Source organism: Acanthochromis polyacanthus, chromosome 18 (assembly GCF_021347895.1).
Source record: "Acanthochromis polyacanthus isolate Apoly-LR-REF ecotype Palm Island chromosome 18, KAUST_Apoly_ChrSc, whole genome shotgun sequence".
NCBI lineage: Eukaryota > Metazoa > Chordata > Actinopteri > Pomacentridae > Acanthochromis > Acanthochromis polyacanthus.
Genome location: NC_067130.1, coordinates 6,787,815 through 6,798,634, shown reverse-complemented (window position 1 = coordinate 6,798,634; position 10,820 = coordinate 6,787,815). Strand labels below are relative to the sequence as shown.

The following is a 10,820-nucleotide window of genomic DNA, read 5'->3' as shown; positions in this document are numbered from 1 at the left end:
ACAAAATCCATGGCAGTAAATAAAGAAAACTCTTTATTTTTCTTCTGCATAAGTGACACTGAAAGCAGAACCTCCCTTGTTTATTTAACTATGTCTTTACCCTTTGCTTCTTTCATCACCAGCCTCAATGTTTTTTAAACAATTTTTAACAAAAATCTTCAAAAGCCATTTTTTCAAAATTAGTTTCTTTTTGTTTTTTATACTCTAAGCTATATATCTGAACTGAAGTAACACTTACATCCATCAAACTTTTCAAGTTTACTTCTCTCTATATTCTGGTCATTCACAGTCTGTTTTATAAAATATTTCAAACCTAAAAACCTATTTACTTTCCTCAGTCTGTTAACAGTAATATTCATATTCTTTTAAAAATTCCATCTGTAAAAATCTCTAATACTAATATGTCTATACAATTAAACAAGGAAGTTAATTTCATCCAATGTTTACATTCCTGTTGTGGAATTTAATTTGCATTCCTGCATTTTTACACATATATAAAACCTCATTTCCCTCATTAAATGTACAATTTTAGAAAACTTGATACATACAAAATAAAAAAATCTGCCTTTATGTAAGCAATCAACTGGAAAAGTATCATCATGAATAAAATATTGGTTAAAATTCAACAGTATCCACCTGCAGTGTCTCCTCTGAAGCTACAGTACCATTACACTCTGAATTTTAACACTTAATTTTGCCTTAAAATTTGGTTTCTGCCAGCAGATTTAAACCACACCTGACAATTAAAATAATATAACAAAAATCCATGGTGGCAAAACAACAACTGACGGTTCAAATTCCTGCAATAAATATAAGTTTCAGTAAGGCAATCTGGTGTCATTACAAACAGTACAAAGTTTTCTCAGAAGCTATAAAAAACACAAAAAAAATACATTCAAGAGTGAAACACATTGCCAGAGGATGTTACAAATTGTGGCTGCTTTAGAAAATCTCCAAGTTGCAACTTGCAAAATTGTCTTTCCTGTTGCGTCACTTTTCTCGTAACAGTGAAGGAAGCTGATGAGCTCAGCGAGGTTCAGACTTCCAGGGAACGATAAGGATTCTCTGAGCCGCTTGTCACACAGCTGTCTCCACATCTGTGTCTGGTGTCTGAACATGCAGCCACTGTGAATATGAAAAATGATGACTAACTGGCACTGTTTGCAGAAGAGCAGGGTCTCTTCCTTTATCTTCACAAAACAACACATTTCTTCTTCCTCTTGTAGTTCTTTTGTTTACGTCTGAAGGCCAGAGCCTTTTTGGTCGCCTCTCTGAATATGTCTTCCACGTTCTCCTGATATTTCGCCGAACACTCGAGGTACAGCTCTGCATTCATCTGCTGTCGTGTCTCCTCACCCTGAATCCAACACCAAGAAAAAAACATTAAATGGGTCAATGCATAATTGCAAGACTTTTTCTAACATAGCTGACATTTTTGCTGTTCTCAGGTCTAAAATCAACATGGCCGCCTATAACCAAACACCACATGGCATTTTTACACAAAGATTCTTCTAAATATTATATATACAAATGAGTAAAATTGAAATTGAAAGCATAACATATGATAAATCCACACTTGACTCACACACTACTTTATATTAAATAACCCAGAAAGCCTTGGAGTCTTCCAGTCTTTTCTTTAGGAGGAAATGACATCATGTGGAGCAGGTCATGTGATCTGGAATCAACACACTTCCTTGAGAGGTGTTTTTGTAATGGGGAAATTAATGGAAAGTGATTTCTCAGACACAGATATAATTTGTTGTTTTCCATCTAAAATTTGATATATTGGCAAAAAAAAAAGAAATACCTGTCATGATTATCTCAACTTAATAACAAGAACACAATCAAAACAATTTTTGAATAAATTCATTTTATTATTGTTTATCTAATTAGAAGGTGGTTGTGATTAAATAGGTATGGTTATTTAGTTGACATTTTAGGGATATCCAGCCATTTTTTATTAATAAGTGATTGCTTCCATAATAAATAATTCTGGAATTTGTAAAGACATGATCATAATGAGCATAGAAAACATGATTTATTTTTTAAGTTTAATAAAAATGTATGTCAGATATATCCCATGGTCTTCAAAAGTCCCTAATTTATATATTGAACCCAGTATATCCCAATACGTAGTGTGTCAAATGTAGTAAAAATACAAACATGTCCTACTACGTCTGGTCGGATTTTGAGATTAAGCAGAAAACTTTTCTGGCCTTTCTTACCCACAATGCTTTACTCTTATACATTGCAGCATCTCGTGTGACTATATCCAGACAGATAACAGTGCATTTTTCACTAAAAGACTGCAATGATAAAAATTTAAGGTGCATTATTATGATGGAGTAGTATGTTCCAATTGTGTCTCTACTGCATGAGCTGGTATGTAGTTTGTAACAAGAGCTGTAGTACTTAAAGTGAAGAGAAATAGTATGTGAGAGCCTCTGTTTTGTTTTGTTATTTTTTTTTACTTTTAATAGAAATGTATGCAAGATATAGCCCATGGACTTTAAAAGTCCCTCAATTATATTTTGACCCAAATCACTGCAGTGGCGCTGACAATAAAAAAAAACGTGCATTTGGATGAGATTTGTTCTTGTCAGCACAGGTAGATGTGCTTGCATGTTCTGGTTGAGGTGCTTCCTCTTGCATATTTCAGTTTACATCCTGTAACCTCGGCTGAAAGCCCTGTTTTCGCTGCACACTTCTCCTTTCCTTACCTGTGAGTAGGTGATGGGAGCCAGATTCATGGCCTTCAGCTTCCTTGCACACTCTTTGTCCTTCCTGAGGTCGGTCTTGCAGCCAATCAGGATGACCGGTACGTCCTGACAGAAGTGCTTCACCTCTGGGTACCACTGCATAAACACAAGAAGGATTCAGGAGTCAGATTCAATGCATTTAAGGTCAGACTTTTGGGGGCTGCAGGACTGAATTATTTGATTTCCCTGCAGAGCGGCTGCACCAGGATCGATGTCCACATGAGGGCTTACTCACCTGCATGAGTCAATCATAGCTAAGAGAATGCAGCCAGCACAAACACACACACTCTATCAATCATTTACAAACTCTAAGAACAAACCTGAAAGTCCAGTTAAACATTTTTGCCTCTTTGTACCTGAATGTGTAACTTGGCACTGTTGCAGTGATTACCTTTATCATGACATTCTCGAAGCTGGTGGGGTTTGTAACATCAAAGCAGACTAAAATCAGATTGGCCTCTTGGTATGAAAGCGGCCTCAGTCTGTCATAGTCCTCCTGTCCTAGAAGAAAAAAGGTGTGAATTTGTGTTAGCGGATGAATGCATACACCCACAAATACCAAATAATGTGTGTAAAAGAGCAGCAGGACTCAACAAAAGCGGTTCTGTTTGCAGCCTGAACGTAAAGATATAACGCATGTGACAAAGAATGGTTAGATGCACGAAAACCACATCCTGGCTTCAGCTTCCTCCTCCGCTGATGTAAGGCGCCCTGCTGCAATTATACAAAAGATAAGCTGCCGGCACAGACTGTCGTGGCTTTTTCAAGAAATGAAAAGGCTTTAAAATTCACAGGAACATTTGATGCACCACATGAACACAGCAGTTTGTGTCACTTTTCAGTCAAACTGTTTTTTTTTTAAAAATCCCCATTGGTGGTGTGTCGTCTTCTACACAAAAACTCTTAGATATATGTGTGAAAGTTAACTAGCAGAGCTAAAACAGGACATCTGCTAGCATGTGATCAGAGAATAGCACTAGTGTTTACTGTGAGAGAACATTAGGGTTCATAGACAAACAGAGAAATACAGAAAGTCTGCTTTTTGAAATCTTAGTGAACACATAAATTCATGTAAAAGTGCCCTTTATATTTACTAGTATATTAGTCAGTTCCTTAAACATGATGCTGATGATGCTCTGACATAAACACCGACCTTTCCTGCTTCCCCCCGTGTCTTTTAGTGTCACAACAACGAGATAAAGGTTGGATCCACACGGTGGGAGGTTGCCTGAACTTGTAATCTTAAAAGATGTAAAACTGTAAGCTTGTTTCCCTTCCTCTGAATTGGTATGTGTGATGTTTATCTGCAGTTTCTACTGTATTGCAGCCAGGGGACACAGTGTGTGGCCCTTCAGCTCAGCAGGCTTAGTACCTGAATGTCTTTCCACATAATGTGAATTGCAGTGTAGAGCTGAATCACAAACATGGAGCTGATCACTGATTTTGTGTCTTACCAGCTGTGTCATACAGGTTGAGCTTGATGTCCTTTCCTCCAATAGAGACAGTGGCGACATATTTTTCGAACACTGATGGTGCATATTTCTGTTTTTGACACACAAATACACAAATATCCCATTTTATAATTCAAAATATGTCTCTGTATTCAGTTGCAGGGTTTTACAAACATTTGGATTGAAAAAAAAGCCTGGATACGTTTAAATTTCAACAATATCAGTGTTTTTATTAGAATCTCTCACAGGTAAGCCCATAAATTGTATCTGCACTGATCAACAAATGCGCAATTTCAAAAGATGTGGCACATGAAATGACACATGAGCTCTTCTTACCTCTGGAAAATCACCTTTAGCATACACCATCACCAGAGATGTTTTCCCGCAGCCTCCATCTCCCACAATCACAATTTTAAGTTCTTGTCCCCCTTTCGTGGTGCCATTACCGGTGGTGGCAGCACCGTTTTGTGTCATTTCTCCTCCAAACAGTCACACAGGTGCCAGGCAGGGCAGGGCTGAAGATGCTACCTCCGGTTTTAAATTAAACACATGGCAAACCCTGATGAATGTGCATTTGGAAGGGCTGAGATGATTCACAGGCGGTGTGAAGAGAGAGGAACAGACGAGCTTCATGTTTTACCAGGTAGCTCATTCTGCTCACCGCTTCCTGTTCCTGTCACAGTGAAGCTGCCTCCAGTTGACCCTCCACGCTCCTCTGCTGTCCTGTCGTCAGTCTGTTCGCTCAGAGCTGCAGCTGATGTGAAGCTGCTGAGTCTGGCTGCTCCTACTTCCTCTATTGCATGTGTTTCATTTTCTGGGTGGGTTCTCAATCTGAAGTACTTCCTCCACTGACCATGTGTGTGTGTGTGTGTGAGAAGGAGAGAGATTACACTTAAAATGTCCAGTTTAATGCTGAACTAGCCTGAGCAGGTTTTTTACAGTAAACCGGCACTGACAGATTTCTAGATTCTTATCTGTAATGTTATGAATGTGCATCCTGGAGATGCTCTGATGACAGTGAATGGGGGCAGCTCCACCCACTGTGTGCATGCAAACTGGTTTCCGTAGAAACTTATACTGACAAAAGGTCAACTCCCGCTGTGCTGCACATACACTGAATCTGTATGCATTTTTAAAAGGTAACCACCCTTTTTCACCATCGGTTTGTGATGTTTGGCTCATTCATTGAGTAGTATTTGTTTAAATGCTGTAGAAATCCTGAGTTTGTGATTGAGAGAATGCCTTCAGGAAGCATAAAACCAGTTTAAATGTAGAATTTTTTACACAACTGAGAAACAAGACGAGTATTTGACCATGCGTGTTTCAGATTAAATGGTTATATTTGTTGAAATGAAAGTATTTTCTTTTGATACAGTTATTTTTGAATCCTCAGCAAGACGTCACTTCTTTGTAATGCTGGAAAATCACAGATTAATCATCGGGACAAACTACTCTCCCTCGTGTCTCAGGATGTAATGTACAGAGTTAGAACTACAAAAGCAAAATACAAAAAGATAATGATTCAGATGTTTAGTACATCTCTTTACCAACATGTGATGAGAAGCTACTCTACAATATGAGGAATATCGTATCAGTGTTTCACTAAAAATATCCGTGTAATCAGGAGTGGATGTGACAAATAAGGGTTAAACGCTGAGCCAGAAGTGGTATCTGTGAGGGATCAAAGACAAAACGCACAGTAGGTGTTAAATCCAGCTGTGTTGCCTTCGAGTATCAACTACATATTATGTCTGAAGATTTTTATAGACACCGTATATGCAATAAAAGATGTGGGGATATGCTTCAGGCACGTTTGTGATCGCTGATAATCACAACCAGGTCGGCTGCAGTGGGTGTCAGGAGAGAGCAGATCACAGGTAGAGAGTGTGTGAATGATCTGAACACACAAAAATGTTGGATTTAGGATCTAGTCTGGAACATTTTCTATCACAACTCAAACTGAGGTAGGTTTCAAAGCTAAATTTGAAGGTTAAATTACACTAAAGGGAAAGAATGCAGTTAGTTTGGGGGTAGGAGTGCAGGAAATTTGAGCAAGCTGTCCCTTTAAGAGGAAAAGCTGACACCCTTTACTTTGCCTATTTTTGAAAAAGAACACATTTGATCATGTTAAGTATGAATGCACACACACATTTATAGTAGTAGCTAAAGGAAATGTCACTGAAATTGTAAAAATACTGCTAAAAAAAAATCACCCTGCAGTCTGAATGATGTGCATATTTTGTGTCATATATATATATATATATATATACACATACAGTGTATCCATCACGACAGCTCAAATCCTGTTTGAAATCTGGGCCTAAAAATCATTAAAGGTTACCAAAAAATTACAAATGTACAACAACCTGCTTTAGCTTCCACAACAACAAACCATAAGGATTAGTGTATATTCTATTTATTTAAGCACATCACAAACCAAACACAGACAGGTGATAATATTGTCAAGTTAAGGAGGATAAATTACAAACCATACTGTGGAATATTAATACACTACACATGCAAATCTTCAAGAGCTAGAAAGAAGAAAATCCAGTGTTTTAAATAGATACAGTACCATGTGCATGACAAAAATCCTTGAAAAATCGAGAAATGTAATAAAAAAAAGACACAGAGCTCCGAGGATGCCTGATTTGATTCAGTGAACAATCCGTCAGAATAAAAGGCAAAGAAAGAAAAGCTCACAGCAGTGTGCCTGTCTGCTTGCTTATTCTGACTCCACAGCAATCAGCCATTCACGGAGGAAGAGGTTCTCTCATGTGCACCATATGCCTCTACAAAAGGCTACGGTGTGGTGTAGCACAAGCCATGAAAAATTCCTGCATAATAAATCATTTTAAAAAGTGCTTGTTTGACTTACAAGGTGAAACCTGGCATCCTAACTCATGGATCAAGTAGCCTAGAAAGGATATTAAAATGTCCTGTAGGTGTACAAAATATCCACACGCACATAGCCCCCTTTTTCATCAATTAATAAACAAAGAACAATTGTCAAAATGTTTTTTCGCCGTTCAGAGAGAGAGACAGCTGTCCTGTAGAAGAAAGAGAGGCCAATCCCCGGTGTGGAATATTCCAGTCTGTCAGCAGCAAAGCTGAGTGGCGCAATCCACCGGGGAGGGATTTTTTTCTCTCTTTTCGTTTTTAACAAAGGCCTATCCTATAAATAACCTCAGTGGCGGATTTCAACGCAAAAGCCCCATAACTAAAGGCAGATATTCACCATCTTTCTGATTTTGTCGCCATCGCATTGGGGGTTGGGGTGTAGAGAGCGAAGCTTTAGAGAGGGGAAGGGTGTCGACAGACTCGTGACCTGAATGCGCGCATTTGGCAGCCGGAGGGTAGGAGTGGAGAGCAAGAAAAACAGGCCTCTGACACGCACACACGCTGCGATTTTGAAAGCGCAAACACGCACAAACACACTAAAAAAAGCGCGCATAAAGAGTGCGTGAAAAGGCGCTAAAGATCCACCTGGAGACCCACTTTTACGCACGAGAACAAAGACCCTCCCCGCTTGTATTTTTAACTCCTTCGCCGCAAAAAATAGACAGGATGGCATCGTGTTTGTTTGTACTATCTGATATGCAGCGCTTGAAACAGTCGGTATTGGTGATCCGTCTGTTTTTTTTGCCGTTTTACGCACGGAAGCCCGACGCAGCGCCAGTTATTTTCACCCACATACAGAACAACGGGGCTGCTGCGGAGGATTCCTGATGACCTTATATGGCAGTGTGGGGGTGCTGCTCTCATGGCAACCGTCCAGAGCTCTCGGATTACTGCCGTTGCCAGGGCGAGTCAGCCCAGCAACGCGACAGCCTGAATACGCCGCCTCGTATTAAAGTTTCCTTCCTTTAACAAGCACTGTCGACTGATTTTTTCTTCTTCTTGTAAAACACGCACCATTTCGAGAAAAATCACCCATGTGACGCTGTGCTTTGTCTTCGTGCTGATTCACTCGAACACCGAGAAACGTCCTCGGTAGAAAAAAAAAAAACACGGCGCTCTCCCCGAGCCTCACCCAGTTATGGCGCAGCAACATTTCACAGCACAGTGCTCTCCTTTGTCTGTAAAGAAGCCATTTTGAGATAGAGAACAGCAGAGAAACCATTGCACAAGCGCTGCTTACATACCACCAAAACAGGTCTGTTTGGATGAAGGGAAGCAGTGAAAAACACAAGATTTCTTCCCCATAAGATCTCTTTTAAAACGTGGATTTACATGTTTTGAATACTAACTGTAAGTTTTCAATATCAATTAAACGATGTGGGTTACAGTTATTATTATTTTAAAACAAAAGTCAGTATATAGTTAAGCTGAAATCGTTTTTATAAATTAAGTAATATTTAAGTATTTTACGTGTTGTCTGTCCTAAAGGAAAATACGTACATGGATATAAATGGAGAAATTCAGTGAAATAGCTCAAAATTCATTACCTTTCCACACAACATTTCCCTTGTAGCTTTTTATATGATGCTGCTCAGCTAGAAATGTCGAAATGGCAGACGTTTCTAATCGACTGCAATCCTGTCTTCAAGGAGAGAGAAGAGATGGTTTGCATATTGCCCACACAGATGATGCTTGAAGATGCATATTCGCTGGCTGAGAGGAAAAAGCTACCACTGATCAAAAAAAGTTTTCAAAAGAGCTCTATCTGTCGTGCTAATGGATTCCTTCCTTTTCAGGAGACGCTCTCCCAACCCCTTATTAATGCCAATAATAGAGGATCCGAAGATGGAGCTGAAAACATTCCTCCTGCCCCTGCGTTTAGGCCTGTTAACTGCATTTCACCCAAGTGCTGAGGTAAATATTTTTTCACCATGAAGAGTTTTCCCTCCATCTGTTTCCTCTTTAAGTTTGACCTGTCTGTGTTTAAAATCGTTTTTAAAAACTGTGACATCAAAAAAAGAAAGAAGGAAGAGAAAGATTAAAAAAGGCTACCTGACTGGACTTCATTAGATATTTAAATATGCCCTTGAAGCAAGGTCAAGCCGACGTTTACACGTTTTTTTTTGGACGCGTTTGGCTCTTACATGGCAGCACACACTTAATCATGCTTGAAGTTGTCTCCACAGTTGCAGTGTAGGGTACAACACAAGCCTTCAGGGTGTTTAGCGTTGCTGTTGTGAGAGGAAAAGTGTTTAAAGTCATTAATCAAAGCAAAGGAAGTTATCAGTCAACAGTCAAAAATGCAATAAGCACAATAAAGTAATTTTCAAAAAGGCCATTAGTTATCCATGGCCTGCTTTCTGTCATTTGAGCAGCTTATATAAACTGTATATTTATATGTCAGCATGCTATTTTTGAAGATATTCTGTGATTACATTAATAAAGCTGAGTACAGAAAATGACAGAAAATACTTATTTTTAATAACAGTAGCTGCATGCCTCACATTTACATTACTAAATTATAAAACATTGTTAAATTATTATAAAAAGAGTTGAACTTACTCATTGCTACTCATATCCTACAAGGCCATAAGTGCAATGCCAACAATCTGCCATTACACATTTTGTCACTGTGTTCCCCCCCTCAGTTACTACCATTTTAAATCTCTCCAAAACCATAAAGCTGTTTATTCACAACATTTTGGTTTCTTTTTTTTTTAACTTAATAAGAAATATAAACACTATTATATGGGTGTGCCATGACCTAGTTAAGACAAAGATGGATTCCCAGGCAGAGTAAAAAAAGGCTCAAAATGTCACAGGGTATTACATCCAGTACATTCTCTTCCTTCTTCTCAATCCTTTAAAAGGAGGAATAATAGTTTTATCATAGTCCGTGAGAGATGAGGAAATCAAGTGTAAGATCCCTTTTGGAACAAAGGAAACCCATATAGGCCATTGAGTCCCTGTTTTAAGGAAAATGGCTGCCGAGAGCGCTCAGCCCCCTCTCTCTGCTCTCTGTTGAAGGACTCCTGAGCCGTGCCTCTAATAGCAGACAGCTCCTCTGCCGCTGCGCTCTGATTGGCCCGCCGAGCTGCTGCTGTTAACCAGCCAATTGCCCGAGCACTGCGAAAACACCAGGCAATGTCAAACAAAACCCAGTTTGTTCGACAACAATTAAAAAATATTTAAAACAAAAAATGTTGAACACTACGTAGCTTCAAAAAAACTCCACTGTTGGTTAATACTTGTGAAAAAAAAAGTTAAAAAGGAAAAAAAAAGAAAAAATGGAGGCGCTACCTAACAGCTCGGTACTACTTTCTCAATCGGGATTAGCAAAAGAACGAAACAACCCGCCGCATTCCACAACAGTTATAAACGTTAGCTTAGCTGCTAAACTAGTAATTTCTCGTGTCAAACGTTGCTAGCCGTTTGCTTGCTTATTTAAAAAAAATAAACATATGTTCACGCCAGAATTCGAACCACAAGCCTACACGACATGAAACCGTCCGACCGAATCAGTTTTATTAGCCCCTTTTAGTGGCAGTTAAGATGATATTGCCCGCTGTGTCTATCTTGTGTTTGCCAGTTGGGTAAATGCAAGCGGCAGATTCCGGATAAAATGATTTAGCGGTTTACCGACACTAAACCGCCACTACACCCGGAAAAATCACATATACGAATGTTAACGTTGCTGTTTGTGACA

The 10,820-nt window shown here is 39.1% G+C and overlaps 1 protein-coding gene across 2 annotated transcripts; it reads right to left on the bottom strand.

Annotated features, from left to right (window-relative positions):
- Nucleotides 1–20: 20 nt before the first annotated feature.
- Nucleotides 21–10,714, bottom strand: rhof (ras homolog family member F). 2 transcript variants are annotated; one of them, XM_051938739.1, is made up of 5 exons: nt 8,662–10,714; nt 4,217–4,304; nt 3,154–3,263; nt 2,724–2,858; nt 21–1,357 (listed from the first exon to the last, which is right to left on the bottom strand). In XM_051938739.1, exons 1-5 carry the CDS (start codon nt 8,674–8,676, stop codon nt 1,193–1,195), a joined length of 513 nt encoding a protein of 170 aa, XP_051794699.1. In that variant the 5' UTR covers nt 8,677–10,714; the 3' UTR covers nt 21–1,192. The 2 variants fall into 2 exon arrangements, with proteins under 2 accessions (XP_051794699.1, XP_022050295.1); XM_022194603.2 differs by having other exon boundaries at nt 4,550–10,712.
- Nucleotides 10,715–10,820: the final 106 nt, after the last annotated feature.